At 32.0% G+C, this 17,677-nt stretch overlaps 3 protein-coding genes across 3 annotated transcripts; 1 reads left to right on the plus strand and 2 right to left on the minus strand.

Annotated features, from left to right (window-relative positions):
* Positions 1-1,243: 1,243 nt before the first annotated feature.
* On the minus strand, positions 1,244-2,868 carry LOC130496414 (leucine-rich repeat extensin-like protein 6). Its single transcript, XM_056988468.1, has one exon. It carries the CDS (start codon positions 2,735-2,737, stop codon positions 1,460-1,462), a length of 1,278 nt encoding a protein of 425 aa, XP_056844448.1. The 5' UTR covers positions 2,738-2,868; the 3' UTR covers positions 1,244-1,459.
* Positions 2,869-8,505: 5,637 nt separating this feature from the next.
* On the minus strand, positions 8,506-8,988 carry LOC108807738 (protein DOWN-REGULATED IN DIF1 11-like). Its single transcript, XM_018579984.2, has one exon. The coding sequence runs from the start codon at positions 8,986-8,988 to the stop codon at positions 8,506-8,508; it is 483 nt and encodes a 160-aa protein (XP_018435486.2).
* A 3,571-nt stretch (positions 8,989-12,559) lies between these two features.
* On the plus strand, positions 12,560-16,658 carry LOC108806841 (VAN3-binding protein). The gene is made up of 7 exons (XM_018579043.2): positions 12,560-12,918; positions 13,263-13,373; positions 13,590-14,001; positions 14,173-14,421; positions 14,527-14,576; positions 14,882-14,939; positions 16,296-16,658. The coding sequence occupies exons 1-7, from the start codon at positions 12,631-12,633 to the stop codon at positions 16,508-16,510; spliced, it is 1,383 nt and encodes a 460-aa protein (XP_018434545.1). The 5' UTR covers positions 12,560-12,630; the 3' UTR covers positions 16,511-16,658.
* The last annotated feature ends 1,019 nt before the right edge of the window (positions 16,659-17,677 follow it).

The raw sequence follows: 17,677 nt of genomic DNA on the forward strand, positions 1-17,677 counted from the left end.
AATTAAGAAATGTATTTATTAAACTGAAAAAACAGCATTAATAAAACTATATATAATTTTGAAATTGATTTAATAGAGAAGGAAAAATAAATTTTATATTAGGACAACACATTAACTCAACTGAAAAAGATAAATATTAAAATATGTAATTTAATTTATATTATGACACACATTAACTCAACTGAAAAGACAAACATTAAAATATAAAATTTAATTTTAATTTTCAGTGGTATAAAAATATAAATAACAACAAAAACTTAGGGGTATTTTCTAAGTGTACTTCTAATTTAGTAATAGAGATGGTTGATTAATTCCATCTAATTTAGTAAAATAATGCTTACAGTAAATGCCATAACCTTAGGTGCTGACTGGTTTTCCTGCTACCACCCGCAAACGTAGCTTTTGCGGTTCATAGCGGTTGTTGGCGTTTCGAAACAATCACAGAAAACGCTACAAATCGCTTCAAACCGCTCCGAACCTCTTAAAATCAAAAGCTGGTTCCAGCTAGCGTTTGCGGTTGCGGGCGGTTGCGGAAGGGTAAATTTTTTTTCTTTAAAAACAGAATAAATAAAAATAATACTAAAAATATCCAATAAAAATTTTCAATTGAAATAATAGAAATTGTAAAATGTATTCATATTATATTTCAATTTATATTATAAAAATTCAAAACTAAAATATTTTCTATAAATTTTTAAAATTGAATAATATGATTTTATAAATATAAATTTTATATTTATCATATTATTATGATTTTTAATATTTTTATAATTACATAAAATGTAAATATTGTTAAATTGTTATTTAACAGATGTTGTGTTTGGTAGTTTACCAGTCATAAAAGTCCCGCAAATGCAACAATTTCTAACAGTTGTACCAGTCGTACAAATCTCTAGAAAATGCTTAAAACCGCAACCACCCGCACCCGCAAACTCCCGCAACCGCAACTGCTGCGGTTACACCAGTCAGGCCCTTACAAATCATATGTTTGGAACCAATAATGGTGTTTTAATTGTCGAACATTCACTAATATGAGTTGAATCTTAATGCTTCTGTTGCGAGTTAAACCAATGATTGACCTCGATACGTTTTAAAATGACAATTTTTTTTTTTGAGAATTAGAAAAATGACAACATTGTTCGGTTGTTTCACATATTTTGGATATTAGTCTAGTTTTTGATATGTAATTAAAGCATCCACTACAAATAACTATCCAACAGATCTTTCTTTCGTGAAGGCCAGATAACACATAACTCCCCCTCAATTTTCACATAACCAAAAAATGTTCTTCACACAAAACATTCTCATACAATTTTTTTTAAAAAATTAAATATAAAGAAAATACATAGTAAGACAAGAACAATTTAGCGAACACTATTAGCGTTACATTACGTAGAACACAAGAACTACACAGATGGGAGAGTTTCAACTGTTGGATCACAAACTATCAAAATAAACCTTAGTAATGCACCGGTGTTGGAAAAGTACACGGTGGTGGAGGATACACATATGGTGGCGGAGGAGGCGACGGATACACATACGGTGGTGGCGGCGATGGTGGTGGCGGTGAAGGTGGTGGAGGAGGAGGAGGTGGACTAGGTGGAGAGCAGCCGAAAGAAGCACAATTTATAGGATAAGAAGAAAAAGATTTACATTCTTCGGGAGACCGTTGCATTGGTCTTAAAGGTAAACAGTTTCTACGATCATCAAACTCCTGAAGCCTCAGACAAACGGGTGGCTCGCCGGAGAAGAAGTTATCCGAGTAAGTGAAGTTCTCAAGATTCGGTAACCGGCAGATGCTCTCCGGAATGTGACCGGAGAATTTGTTATGCTCGATGTTTAACTGCTCTAAACTCTTCATATCACCCATTGTCTCGGGCAACGAACCCACCAAGTTGTTGAAACTCACGTCGAAAACCGTTAACTGGTTTAGCAAACCGACTTCCCGGTTTAAACAACCGCTAATCTGACTATTGGTGAGAATAACCTCGTGCAACGTTTTCCCCATTTTGTAGAAACTGGGAGGTAGACAAGATCCTTGGAGATCGTTGTTGGCTAAGACAAGAACCGAAACCTGAGAGTTTCCGATGTTTTTCGGTAGCCTAAACCGGAACTTGTTGTTGTTAATGAAGAGAGCGTCAAGGTTTAGGTCAAAGAGTTGGCTAGGAACATCGCCGTAGAAATCATTAAACCTAATGTCGAGAAACTTCAAAGAAGGTAAAGAGAAGATGACTGAAGGAAACTCGCCGGAGAGTTTGTTGTTGCTGACGTCAAGCTCGTGGAGAAGGTTCAGGCAGTTTAGAGATTTAGGGAGTTGACCTTCAAAACGGTTGGAATTGATGTGGAATAAGGCGAGATCGGTTAAGAGACCGAGCTCTACCGGGAGATAACCGGCGATGTTGGCCCGGTTTAAGTCAATACCGGCTACGGTTAAGACGTAAGGGTTGTCTAAAGCCTGTGCACAGAACACACCCGTGTAGTTACAAACATTAGGACCGCACCAATTAGAAGTGAAGCCATTTGGGTCTGAAGTTATAGTGAATTTCCAAGCTTGTAGGGCTTTGTAAGCTTTAAAGAGCCTTGGGTTTGCGATCGGAGGAGGCCAGTGAGGACCATGAACGGAGCATGGGTTGATGAGAGGAGTGTTGTAAGTGAAAGCTTGAGGAAGAAGGACGAGGAAGAAGATGAAACAAGAGGCCAAGAAACGGCATTGGATGAAGAAAGGTTCTTCTCTCATTTTGAGATGGATTTTGTTTGTGTTTTGGAAATGGAACCAAGTATAAGGTTGTATATGTATAGGAAAGGGTGTAACCACTTCCGCTGAAAATTTATTTATTAATGATTTAGGAAGGTAATTGTAGATGATCGATTTGCTAGTGGTTATATTTTGAAGAGTCAATCTTTATGTTCAGTGTGTTATGTTTATTTTTATTTTATAAGGATGATTAATTCAAATGTGATGATTTATCAGTTTTTCATAATAAAGTGAAACAATGGGTGACAGGGGAGCATTGATTTGACTTTCGTCGGTTTGGTAGATAAGGTCAGAATAAGCGAGGAATGTTCGTTGATCTCTATTCCTGTATCTACATTTTACGTTGTGTAGGCAATTTGCAATCGGAAAACACACATTTAATGGTAAAATATACGGTTATATCAGTACTACATTCAAATCCGATAAAATGAAAATAATCGACAAAGAAAATCTATTACTATTTCTGAAGACTTTCTCAAAAAGAAAAAACTATTAAAATATAAAGAACTAAAGATTTTAAAGATTGTTTTTTTCATAGAACTAAAGATTTACGGCAACCTAAAATAAAAGATTGTAACCTTTCTTATGATTTAAGCAAAATTCTAATATTCGTATGTTTGGTGTTATTTTTAACTAAGGTTTCCCCTTTTTGGCACTTTAGTAGATATGAATTACAAAGATAGGACTGAAAATTTAGGCACACCGATTGCTGGCCTGGCCCCCATGGATCTAAAAGCTTTCATTCATGGCTTCTTTTACTATGAGTTCTTTTTTATATAAAACTAGTAAAGCTGGTTTTAGAGAAAGAAAATGAAAATTATGTAAGTTGTATTAGAATGCCCAAAGCTATAACTCCTGAATAAACCATTAGTGTAGTCTAATATTGGGATATGTACTCTCAAGCTACATGTATTATTAATAGTAGTACGAATGTACGATTGGAGATACACGAAGAAAAAAATTACAAATTGGCTCTTAAATAGTGAATATACCTACGACGATTACCTTGTTTCTTCGACACAAGAGGTACACGATCTAGAACATACGCATGTACAACTATCATAGTTTCAGCGCATTTAGTAAATAATCGGATGGTTGTTAATTGTTTATTACTACCAGAAACACGGTTAAGTAAACTTGTAGACCATTATTATCTATTTATAATATCAATAAATATGCCTAAAAAGCATGAACGCATATCTGAACTCAAAACCAAACGTTGAAAAATGTGGATATGGACAAATGCAAAATCTCCAAGATTGATCGTCACTTTAATAATACAACTTGTTGGTAGACTATGTCTTTAACTTCGGTATCTTTATCAAAATTCCACAAAATAAAAATTACTTGTGTTGCTATATATATCGTCAATGGTGAAATGTGTGGTGCATCATTCATGCTTTGATACTTTGCTTCATGCCGGTGACTAGGTCTGGGCATAAAATCCGGAACCGAAATCCGAACCGAACCCGAACCGAAAAACCCGACCCGTTATCCGACCGAAATGTAAAAATACCCGAACGGGTCTTGTAGGGTGGTATAAAAAATATCCGAACCCGAAGTGTTATTAACCGAACCCGAACGGGTAACCCGAAAAACCCGAAACTAAAAGTTAATATAAATATTTTGAAATATATATATAAGTATTTTAGTTATTAAATTTAATATTCGTAGTAATATGATATATAATAATAAATATTAACAATATTAAAAATATTTTAAGTACACAATTAGTTATAAATAAGTAATTTATAATCTGTTCATTGGAATAACAAGTCTACTCTCTATAATATAATGTATATTGTTTACAAATAATGTTTGTTTTTATACTTGATTTAATATTTTATTGTTATTTTAGTAATTTTGTGTGTGATAGATTAACTTTTATTAATTTAGTTGTTTTTCTTTATGTTTTTCTTTAAGTTTTTGTTTTTTTTTATTTTGGTTATATCTGAACCGAATCGATATAACCCGAACCCGAATGATATATGGTTACTTTATGGGTTTTATGATGCAATATAATTTTTAACCGAACCCGAAGTGTTATTATCCGAACCTGACCCGTACTAATGAAATTTTACTATGGGACCTAGAAGCGTAACCCGAAAACTCGAAAATCCGAAAAACCCGATCCGAACACCAACGGGTACCCGAATGCCAAGGCCTAGCGGTGACAATAACTCTAGTTATAAAAAATGATTTGGGCTACAATGAGTTGATTGAAACAAACTTTACACACCTTGAACCACCACTCCCGAGAGTTTTAACAGCTTGGATAAAATGAAAGAAGTTGTTTTCGATTTTAGTACTCAAATGGATGGCTTCTATGATTTCAGCTGGTATGAGAGTCTTATAATCCTGAAAAGTGATTGCTGAGATTCTGAGATTGGATGATGATACGGTTCCACTCTGTTTTATTTCCTGAGGGTTCAACGGATTATAGTGTTGGTTTCCATTGGTGTTTCCGAGATTCTTAAGAAACCAAGGCCAGAAAAATACAATGAATTTTCAAAAGAAAAGCTAATAGTAAGGGTGTAGTGAAGGAAGTTGGTATGAGAAAGAAGATTGGTGAAGGAATGGTGACTGATACTAAGAGAAAGACACAAGAAAATGTCGAGCCATCTAAAAGCTCTGTAATGTTTAAGAAGTCATTGACGGTCCTGAATAAGAGACCGTCCAATATTTAAGTTACAATATTGAGATGGAATTGCATGGGCTTAGATCTGGGGATTTCAACCTGTGGGAACTAAGACAAGATCATTTTCGAGAAATTTGTTTTTGATGGAAACGAAGAACAAGTGAAATGTTTGGTGGATGTTGATTGGATATTAAATGTGAATCCTATAGGGTATAACGGATGCCTAACTTTGATGTGAAATAACTATGGGGAAATCGGCTAAAAAAATAGTGAACTTTGCAGGAATTGTCAACAGAAACATGTACACTTATCTGGCCAATAAAAGCCTCAACTTTTGTTGACTTATTTAGATTATTAAGAAACTTACGAGTGACTGGCCAAATTAGTACACCGTTAAACGAGAGTTAAAACAACGTTAACTGTTGACGTTAAGTGAAACGACGTCGTTTCGTTTTGTTTGATTTGAAAATAAAAAAAGGTAGACTCTAAGGTTTGAACCCAGATTGTTTGGATCAAATAGCAAGGTACTTTACCACTATGCTAGTAGCACATTCAATGTTTGAACAAACACGTTTACTTTTATTTGGTATTGATTTTGAATATAAAAAATTCTCTAAAAATTTAAAAGGTCTTTAAAATTCCAAATTTTGAAAATAAAGAAATTTTTTATAAAATTAATTTTGAAATTGAAATTAAAAATAAAATTTTATTTTTACTTTTAAAAATAAAAATCTTCCAAATTTTACATTTTTAAAAACAAATTCCAAAAAAAGAAAATTTTCATTTAAGATTAAAAAAATTGAAAATAAATTAAAAAAATCGAAAATAACAAAAAAAAAAATTATAAATTTTGAATCTGAAAATAATCAGAATCTATAAAAAATAATTTTTTTTTTATAAAAGCCGAAAAGAAAATTTTCATTTTTCAAATTATTAAAAGAAAATTTGAAAAAAATAAAATAATTCGAAAATAAATTAAAAAAAAAGTGATAAAAATTTTCAAATCTGAAAACATATAATAAGAAACTATAAAAAATAAATAATAATAATAATAATAATAAAAATTATTTTTTATAGTTTCTGATTATATGTTTTCCGATTTGAAATATTTTAACTTTTTGGAATTTTTTTCGATTTTTTTTTCAATTTTTTTATAATCCGAAAAATGAAATATTTCTTTTTTGGAATTAATTTTTCAGTTTTAGAAATTTTAAAGATCTTTTTAAGTTTTTAGATAATATTTTTATATTCAATCAGTACCAAATATAATTAAATGTGTTAATAGTTTCATTGATTGAGCCACTAGCCTAGTGGTAAAGTACCTTGTCATTTGGTCCAAACAATTTGGGTTCAAACCCAATGGTTGACTTGATTTTATTTTGAAATCATGTAAAACGACGTCGTTTCATCTTATTTCAAAACGACGTCGTTTCACCTAACACCAACATTTAACAATGTCATTTTTTCTGTTAAATTTGCTGACGGCGTGCTAAATTGGCAAGTCAACGAAAACATTGTTAATTAATTCTAAAGTCAATGAAAAGTTTGTGTTTTGTTTGACCAGCCTATATGTTCAGGTTTCTTTTGGCAATTTCTACAAAGTTCGGTGTTTTTTTGGTCGATTTCCCAATAACTATGTGAATATTGTTTTAAGTTTGTAAATAAATAAATATTTCGTTGATTTTAGTATTCAATATGGTAAGGACAGATTCTTTGTGTCATGTGTTTATCGGGAACCGGTAAGGAGTGACATACCAAGGTTGTAGGAAAGGTTCTCGTACAGGTGCTCACAGAAAAAACCATGGTGTATGTTTAGAGACTTTAACAGATCAAGCTTAATGGAGAGAAAATTCACTGAGTAAAGATAGCATAAAAAGGATAGCGTTTTGTATGTGAATGTTATTTTTGACATCATTCATAATTTAAGTTAGCTTGACTTTAACAGATCAAGCTTAATGGAGAGAAAATTCACTGAGTAAATATAGCATAAAAAGGATAGCGTTTTGTATGTGAATGTTATTTTTGACATCATTCATAATTTAAGTTAGCGTTTTACACTTGAATGCTATCAAAAGTCGCATATATAATAGCATTGTAAGTTAAAACTCTATTTTTACCCCAAAAAACTCTATTTTTTACCAAAAAAAAACTCTATTTTTACCAAAACAGAAAAATAATTGATTTTCTCTCTCACCGTCGTTTTATTTTTTCTCTCACTTGATTTCATTTGCCTCTAAAAACTCTAAACCCTAAACACTAAACACTGAAACCTAATCCCTAAACTTTAAACACAACCTCTAAAACTCAAATATTTTTTTATTCAATTTCAAATTTCATATTTTAATTTTAATATTTAAAAAAAAAATTCAAATATTAAATCTAAATCTCAAACCCTAAACTATAGACCTATATCATATCCCAAATTAATAATACCCTAAACTTTAACTAAAAAATTTGAAATTCTAATCTTTTTATTATATATCTTCAAATCTTAAATCTTAATTTACATGGTCTACATATCGTGATGAATTGTTAAAACCAAAGAAAATATGTAAATGAAGATTTTTTTTTTTTGCAAAGAATTATAAAAAAACTTTGTCTACTCTTGTCTAATAGTGAACTTTGTAATAGTGATTTTTGTGGAAAACATTGTAAAAGAGCTTTAGATAATTAATTCACAAATTGTTATAAAGAATTTTCATATAAGGTCATAGCAAGGATCATAAAATGAGATTAACGTTTTTGTTTCATAAAAATGAAAGTTACATGTTGTTGTTTTCCTATATCGTTCTCTCAATTTTTATTTGTTTTTATAAATTTACTTGGTTTTCAAACTATAATATTTATTTGAGTAACAAAGAAAGAATATATGATTTTGTTTAAGAAGATTTATGTGCAATTATGTTTTATATTTGATACACTAAAAACTATGCTAAACAAACACTTGTTGGAACAACCCAAGATATCACATAATAGTGTTTTTATACAATATTGGAGTTATGATAACAAATATTTAATGAAATTTTGATTTTATTTATATAATTATAGTAGTATAACAAACCATTATTTCATAATACATCATAGAATATAACAAAAGATTTGATCAAGATAACTAAATCGAGACATCATGAGATGATGAACTTTCCACTTCAGCAGAACATCTATTCCAAACCTCATTAATTTTGGAAGAAGCTTGAGAAGAAAAGCGTTTAAGTTGATAAAATCGAAACATCAACTTATTAATTTCCATGTAGCATTCTTTTCCACCTCTTACTACCTTCAGACAACACTCTTTTGAAACAGGTTCATTCGTAAGAATCTCTTTAAGAACATCGCCACCACATTTTCCCTTATCAGTGGACACCATATTTTCCATGCAGGTTTCAATATACGTTTTGTATCTTGGTGGGAGGTTTTCTAGCATATAATTATTGTAATCTTCTGAAGCCGGTGATATTGCATCCAATGCATCAAACTCGCGACCAGGATTGACCAATGGTTCATTGTCAATATCTTCTTGACACAAACTTGGATACACATATGATACTAAAGTGGTGATTATGAAAAATGCCATGAAAATTGTCTTAGTTTCCATTCTGTATGATTAGTATTTAACTTTTTAAAATTGTTTTGTTTTTTCCTGTTACCATGATTTATAAGTGTATCTATTTATAGTAATCAAGTGGTTTTCAATGTTATTGATGGTGATTTTTATTAATTAACAAAATAACATTTTTAGTTGTTTTGTAACAACATAATTTCTTTATTAATTTAGTTAGCTCTAAGAGTAACATTTTTAAATTGATTTCTATGTTTCAGGCATTGCTTGTTAATTAAATACTCACTATGTTTCATGTGTCTTTAAAGTTTTTGCATAAAAATTAAGAAAATTTGTAACTTTGGTTTTATACTTATTAAATATAATATTTTATTTTGATTTATTAACAAATGAACTAAAATAAGAGCAAATTGAAAAGTTAGTTTAAATATGTATGAAAAATGTATAATGACACTTGTAATAAAAAATATCTAAAACAGAATTACATTTAATATGAAACGTAGGGATATTTCACATAAGTAAAAAATTGTAACTAATGGAAACTTGGTATACGTTTCTTGAAATAATTTACATGGTCTACATATAGTGATGAATTATTAGAACCAAAGAAAATATGTAAATGAAGAATTTATTTTCTTGCCAAGAATTGTAAAGAGCTTTGTCTACTCTTGTCTAATAGTGAACTTTAAATGTAGGCAAAAGTGTTGTTGGGGTCAAATAGTGACCTTTTTTAGTTAGTTGTGGTTGGCTTTTGTTGGATTTGGTTTGCACTATCCTCACGAGAAAAAAATATATTATATTCTTTCTTCTCTCACCTTCTTTTGAATCTCATGATCCATCTTCACTTTGTGTGTGTGTGTGTGTGTGTGTGTGTGTGAGAGAGAGAGAGAGAGAGAGAGAGAGAGAGAGAGAGAGAGGAGAGAGAGAGAGAGAAGAGAGAGAGAGAGAGAGAGAGAGAGAGAGAGAGAGAAAATGTGTGTGTGTGTCAGTGTGGGTAAGGGAGAGTGATGCAGCACATCTTACGTATTCTGCACGTTTACTGAAGAAACATATCTAGTTTGTATGCTGTACGAGGTTGGTATCAGAGCCGAGCGACGCTCCTTCTTGATGGCTAAACAGCGACGAAACCCTCAGTTAAGAGAGAGCGAAATGCTGTCTTAGACTATAGCAGATCTCCAAGAGCAGATGAAACAACTCACAACGTTTATTAACAACACTGTGTTGCAGAAAGCTATTCCTCTCATAGTGAAAATTGATAAAGAAAAGACAGACACATATGACACTGATGATGATGAGGATGATGACTTGGAAGAGAACGTGAATTTTTTTCCTAGACAGATTGTTAATCCAAGCTGCAGCCTTTTTGAGGAAGATGAGTTAAAAGGCGATGAGTACTCTTTCGTCGCTCAAATAGGTGATCCAATTTTTGACGTGTTTGATGAATACGACAAAAAGGAAAATGCAGAATATTTGTCAGAGCAGATTATTGATCCAAGTTATGGAGTATGCGATATGAAGATTTCTTCAAAGGAAATAAGGACTCTTTGAGTAATCAGACTAGTGATCCGACTTTTAACGTGATTGACAAAGACGAGCCCAAACTATTGGGAGTGGAAAGAGCAACTGACGCAGGAGTGTTCTACGACGATCAAATTATGATAAAGACACTACAATGCCTTCGCGACAAACAGATTTTGGCGAACCTATATGTTTGCAGGAAGCTTTTGGGGAAAGTAAAGGCATTACACAGAGCTTTGAACTTATCCCTTACAAACGATGTCTGAAACATCTAGCCAGAGCAAATATTATTTTGGGATTAACAAATAGTAAACATGAGAACCATGGAGATGCATCCCTTAGACAGAGCATTGGCAGCTTAAATCTTATTTGCAAAATAATCTCCCAAGAAGTTATAGAATCACAATATATGAATCACAATCAAACTTAATAAAAATAACTCTCTTATTAATCTCTTGAGAAAAATAACTCAAAACCTCAAGCACTCTCAATCTCACAATTCATAATCTCTCATATAATTTCTCAACTCATAAGTTATGCAACACCCTTGCATCTCCTTATATATAAATCAAATTTCCTAAACTCATTAGGTATAACATATTTGGATATTTTCTAATCCTTTAAACCATAACTAGGTAGGATTAGAATTAACTTATTTCTCAAATTTCCTTTTCTTTCGAGCTTAAATCCAACAGAAAAGAATGAGAAGAATTGTGATGAGGAAGAGATGGAGGAAAGCATTTGCACAGATTCCTGTGACGATAGTGATAAGAAAAACACAAAGAACACTCATGGTGTGGGGACTCAGTATCGTCATTCATCAGAAACTTCATCTATACCCAAAAGGGTATCACTGGGGTTAGTATTTCCCAAATTTCAGAAAAAAAGACATCTCTGGTGTGATCCTTGCTAATGGAGAACATGTACGTAACAAGCATGTTTCAAGTCAAGGTCTATTTGCACAAATGCATTTGACCTGCGCACCGGACGGACCCATTTAGCATCATTTATCTCCGACAAGTGCATGAAGATATGGTATCTTCATGTGTGCTATTTATCTCTAGTTCTGACTTCTACTTTCACATAGATGTCTCTGCTTTTCAACAATCGTTGTGCCTGTGGTTGTGTATCTTCGCGTGGGTCATGACAAGAAACGTAGATGATGATGGCACACAACAAGTAGGATCAGGTGTTCTTAATAATCCCTTCATTCTGCAAGCCACCTCGGGTATTTGTTTGGGACGAAACGGACGTACCGGGTCTCACCATCATCAATTATTTGTTATATACAAGTGCGCAAATTTTCTTGTGACCAGAGGAATATTACATACTTTACAACTTTTAATCCTTTTAAACTGTGAATGATATTTTAATTCTTTTAAATAGTGAATTATATTGTATTTATTTATTTAAACGAAAGTATTTTTTTACAAAAATGTTATATGAATTTAATATAATTTCATATTTACTTCATATATTAATTATATTTTAATATATATAGACTACAATTATAAAATTTGTAAAAATTATTTTTTGTTTAATAACAAAAGTTTATGTAAAATTATTTTAAAATAATATTATATTAATAATTACGAAATTAATCAATGCATTAATTCAAAAATATTTAAATAATACTTTATTAGATTTTCTCAACAGATTTTGTTATAATTAAAAGTAACATTTGAATTTAAAATTAAAAATAATTTATTCTTAATATCTTTATAACTATAAACATTTTCTAGAAATATTATATATTTTAATAGATTAATGTAACTAATCAAATAGATATAACTAATGAAATGATCCTAATATGACTTCTTATAATAAAAATTGTACTTTTTAATAGAGAAGAAGAGTTTTTTTTTTAATTTATAGAATTTTTGTGAATATCTAAGAATTATTATAACCTCTTCTTAAGATATATGTCATAACCTTAATAGAATATTTATTTATAAAAAAATATTTGAGAAACTTTTTTTTTGTAAACTAATATTTGAGAAACTTTCTTTCTTTTTTTTGAAGAATTCTTTTTCTTTTCTTTTTTTTTGCAAAAGAGAAACTTTCTTTTCTCCACTGGGATTTGCTCCTATCACTCTTTAAATCGCAGCCATCCACATCTTTGGGTTACATAAACCCCCACATTCTCTCTTACTCTCTCTGATGGAAAAACCAGTGTTTGAAGCATGGAGATCCGACCCGGCCTTCCAACCGCCTGAGACGCCGTTAGAGCCTATGGAGTTTCTCTCTCGCTCCTGGAGCGTCTCAGCTCTGGAAGCCTCTAAGGCTCTCGCTCAGTTGACGATCTTAGGAGACAACACCGTCAAACTCGAAGAGAAATCTATCGCAGGCGGAGAGACAGAGGAGAACAGTCTCATCTCCGGGAACCCTTTCTCCTTCGCTTCCTTTGTAACTTCTCAGAGGGTCATGGACCGTATCTTGTCTCAGTCTGTGAGTATACTTTTTGCCTTTTCTCTTCATTCTATTATTGTTTATGGGGTCTGAGGATAAAAAGAAAAAAGACCATTTTCAGACAAAACTAAGAACGTTGACAAATCCCTTCCGCCAAGATTCTCCATTACTAAAGTATATATCATGCGCAATAATTTCTAATTATACACTCTTCCTTAATAAAACTGAAATGATTTTCTAAAACACTCATTTTCCTGGGTCCCTCTATGCATTTATCACAAACGTTTCGAGTTTTTAAGAGTCAAAAAGCTAACAAACTCACTGTTGTTTATTTGTCTTCATTCTTTTAATTCGATTTCTTGTCTTTATATTTCGTTTCGCAGCTAGAAGTGTCGCCACGAACATCTGGTCAGCTTTCTCACAGCAGCGGTCCCCTCAACAGTTGTTTAACCGACAGTCCTCCAATTTCAACGCCGGTAATGGACGACATTCAGGTAAAACATTTTCACTAATGTTTTTCTTTAGTCTGAGATATAGAATAATCTGAGTTTAGTTAGTTTTTAATGATATCTAGGTACGTTATAGCGTTTCTTTTTTTACAAAAATAAAAATTATATTGTAACATCTTATTTGTAACATCTTATTTACAAACAAGTTTCATCACTCTTTGTGGCGAACTAAACTTACTATGATCAAACACCAATACACAGAACTTCCACTGTCAGTTCCGTTCAACGGCCAACACTCCGGGCCCTATCACGGCGAGAACCACACAGTCTAAGACGGTGGGTCGCTTGATAAAAGACCGGAAAGAGAAAAAGAAGGAAGAGACACGAGCACAAAATGCGCAAATTCACGCCACTGTATCTGTAGCCGGCGTGGCAGCAGCAGTGGCTGCAATCGCTGCTGCGACGGCGGCTTCTTCTAGCACTGGGAAAGATGAGCAGATGGCTAAAACGGACATGGCCGTGGCTTCTGCTGCAACCCTTGTGGCTGCTCAGTGCGTGGAGGCTGCGGAGGTTATGGGAGCTGAAAGAGACTACGTAGCCTCCGTAATTAGCTCCGCCGTCAATGTCCGATCCGCCGGAGATATCATGACATTAACAGCCGGTGCATCCACAGGTTCTTTCTAGTTTTTATTTTTAATTTATTTTTTGGTTCATTTAACTTTATGTTAATTTTCTGAATTTGACTCAACTAAAATTCATTAATTCAAGTGCTTGCATATTGTTTAGGATGTTTTTCTATTAATCATATTATAAATTAAATGTCTTTTGTTTCTGTGTGGTGCAGCGTTAAGAGGAGTGGCTACATTGAAGGCAAGGGCGACTAAGGAGGTGTGGAACATTGCATCAGTTATTCCAATGGATAAAGGAATCAATCCTGGAGGTTTCAGCAATGTTGATAGTAACGTTAACGGTAGCAATGGCAGCTCAAACAGTAGCCATAGTGGCGAGTTTTTAGCGGAAGATAATTTCTTGGGACATTGCAGCAGAGAATGGCTTGCAAGAGGTTGCCAACTCCTCAAACGCACCCGCAAAGGTACAAACGCAAATCTATTATTTACAGTGCTTCTCTTGTTGTAATATGAAGTGAGAGTTTGTTTCTTGGATCATTTTGTTTTGTCTAATGTCATCGTTTTGGCAGGTGATCTTCATTGGAAAATAGTTTCTGTTTACATAAACAGGCTAAATCAGGTTAGATTCGGTCTCTTTCTTGGCAAATGAAATCATTGATCCGATGAACTATGAAGAAAGAAAAATATTAAAGAGAAGAGAGAGTGATGCATTATTATCGAATCAGTGGAAACTTTTTTGTGACCCACATGAGTGTGATCTTGTTAAAAGAATACAAAGAGAAAACATGAGTAAATAGATTTCATAAACGAAAAAAAAGAGAGAAAAAATGAAAATAAGGATAAAAACAAAATTTCAGGATCTGCTTTAGTCTCTGGTACCATTTAATGGTATTACTCTAATGGTTTTGATTGTTCAACATGAAGGTTATGTTGAAGATGAAGAGCAGGCATGTTGGAAGAACCTTCTCAAATAAGAAAAAATGTAAGAGATATTTACCCTAATTATATCAATAACTAACAATAATTAATGTCTGCTAGGTTTCTCTAATTGATCAGCTCGAAGACAAATAGTTTGTCTGGCCTTCTCATAGTACTATAATGTGACATAAATAAAGGGAAAACTTTAGTTATGTCACTGTCTTCTAATACTGTCAAGAATATATGAGTTCGAAACTTTTTTTTTTTGAACTTTGATGTGGGTCTAAATTTGAACTTGGAGATTTGAGTAAGGATTAAAATCAAAAGTAAAACGAGAAGAATTGGGTTCACCTCCTATGGTGAACCTTTAAATTCAACAGCTCTCTAATAACCAACCAAAATACCAAATAGAATAATGATTAAAAAATATTAAATATTTTTTTTAAAAATCAAAATAATTAAAAAAAATAGTGTCAATTTTAATAATGTTAATGTCACTATCTAATCTATAAACTCAAACTCTATACCCTAAATCCAAATTCTAAACCCTAAATTCTAAATTATAAACCCAAACTCTATACTCTAAACCCAAATCTTAAATCCTAAACCCAAACCATAAATCATAAACCCAAAAAAACCTGAACTCTAAACCCAAACATATACCCTAAACCCAAATTCTAAACTCTAAACCCAAAACGTAAATACAAAACCCAAACTCTATACCCTAAATATTTAGATTAATATTGATGTTGTTCTTTTGAAATTTAAGGTTAAATATTAAAGTTTGGATTTAGAATTCTACGGTTTGGGTTACGGTCTAGGGTTTGGGTTTAGGGTCTAAGATTTGGGTTTAGGGTTTATGGTTTGGATTTATAGTCTAAGATTTGGGTTTAGGGTCTAGGGTTTGAGTTTAGGATATAGTTTTGAGTTTAGAGTTTAGATTTTTTGGTTTATGGTTTGGGTTTAGGGTTTAAAATTTGGATTTAGGGTTTAAGATTTGGGTTTATAGTATAGAGCTTGGGTTTATAAATTAAAATTTAGGGTTTAGAATTTGGATTTAGGGTATAGAGTTTGATTTTAGGAATTAAATAATGACATTAGCATTATTAAATATGATATTATTTATTTTTAAATTATTTTATTATTAATCAAGTTAGCAATTTAATTGGTTATTAGAGAAATGGTAAATTTAAAAGTTCACCATATGGGGTTAACCTAAGTCTTGTCCAAAGTAAAAGCAGTGTGGGACTAAAGTGAACAGAGAATCAAAACAAAATGAGACTCCATCTCTAACTTATTTTTTGTCTTAATTATTTTAAATGTAAACATCAAGACTCCCTTTATATTTAGATCAAAAAAAAAAAAGACTCCCTTTATATCTTTTTTTTTGCCTAATCTTGTTTATTCGTCATTATGTCAGATGTTGTGATGGATGTGAACAAAAATGTACCGGCTTGGCCAGGCCGCCATTTGCTGGAAGGTGGAGAGGGTTTGAGATACTTTGGATTAAAGACAGTTTTGCGAGGGATTGTAGAATTTGAGTGCAAAAGCCAGAGAGAGTATGAAATGTGGACACAAGGTGTCACACGGCTTCTTGCTGTTGCTGCCGAGAGGAATAACAGATATAGGATATGAGGAGTAGCTTACGAGTTAAGAGCTATTGTATATATAAAGGGTGCTTTGCTTAAACAAAATTTTATGTTTTTAATTTTTTTTCTTTTAGTGTTTCTGTAAAATGTTTAAAGTTGAAATTATATATGCAAGAAATAAGGTGGTAATCTAATCTGGTGGGTCCATTTTCCATATATCGTGGGAGCATAACAATACTCCTGGTGTCAAAATCAAATTAAAGTACAATTTCAGTTCAAGTGAAGCTGGGTATCATTTTGAGAAAATTGGAAAAAATGTGGGATTTGGTGAAGAGAATCAAACACTTCAGATTCTGAACATTGTGTTGAGCTAAATTTTCCACTGATCAACGTTTTACTTGTCAAAAGACCAAATTACCACAGAACGACACCTAAACCATCTCGGAACATCACTACTTGGTTTAAAATGAGACCTCATAATTTCAAATATCTGATCTGCACTAGGCTTTATTAGTCTTTTAGTTACAATTTTAATTGGGCTATTATCTGATAAACTGGCCCTTAGGCTAAGGACATCTATTCTATTTTCTAACGGCCTATTGTACTTTTCTTTCTCTTGCAACTTTTATTTTGTCTAAAAGTTGGTTGTTAACACATATCTGAGCAAAAATACTTGGGCCAGCCCAAATACATACCCAGCCAGTCTTATTTGATTTTTTTTTTTGCATGTAAAATATTCATTGTTTAAAAGATATTTCATTTGTCGTTGTAATTTTTTTTATAAAAATTCTTCCAAATGTCACTCTACATTTTAATGCACATATAAAATAAAATATTCAAATTTTACTCTTATTTCCAGTTAACTAATTACCAGAAAACAAACAAAATAATATATAAGATAATGGTAAAGCAGAAAAGTTAATTGTTTTTAATTCGTGTGCAAAATATTAAACGACACTTTTATCATAAAATGGAATAAGTAACAAAGAGACGAGTAGTGTTATAACTTATAACTCTACATGTTTTTAATAAAAAAAATCTTCTTTTATTTCATCATAACATATTTCTTTATTCTCATAAATCCAAATCAAGTTTTAGAGCATCTCTAATGGTTATCCTCATTTATTGTTTTCAAAATGATTAAAAATCAAAAGTAATTTGAGTTTTTTCTCTAATATTTCTCATCATTTACTATTCAAAAAGAGTATTAGAG

Source organism: Raphanus sativus, chromosome 6 (genome assembly GCF_000801105.2).
Source record: "Raphanus sativus cultivar WK10039 chromosome 6, ASM80110v3, whole genome shotgun sequence".
Lineage (NCBI taxonomy): Eukaryota > Viridiplantae > Streptophyta > Magnoliopsida > Brassicales > Brassicaceae > Raphanus > Raphanus sativus.

Coding starts and splice junctions, on each gene's coding strand:
- LOC130496414 (XM_056988468.1), bottom strand. CDS start 2,737: ATGAGAGAAGAACCTTTCTTCATCCAATGCCGTTTCTTGGCCTCTTGT.
- LOC108807738 (XM_018579984.2), bottom strand. CDS start 8,988: ATGGAAACTAAGACAATTTTCATGGCATTTTTCATAATCACCACTTTA.
- LOC108806841 (XM_018579043.2), top strand. CDS start 12,631: ATGGAAAAACCAGTGTTTGAAGCATGGAGATCCGACCCGGCCTTCCAA. Junction 12,919..13,262: donor ACCGTATCTTGTCTCAGTCT/GTGAGTATACTT, acceptor TTCGTTTCGCAG/CTAGAAGTGTCGCCACGAAC. Junction 14,422..14,526: donor CCTCAAACGCACCCGCAAAG/GTACAAACGCAA, acceptor TCGTTTTGGCAG/GTGATCTTCATTGGAAAATA.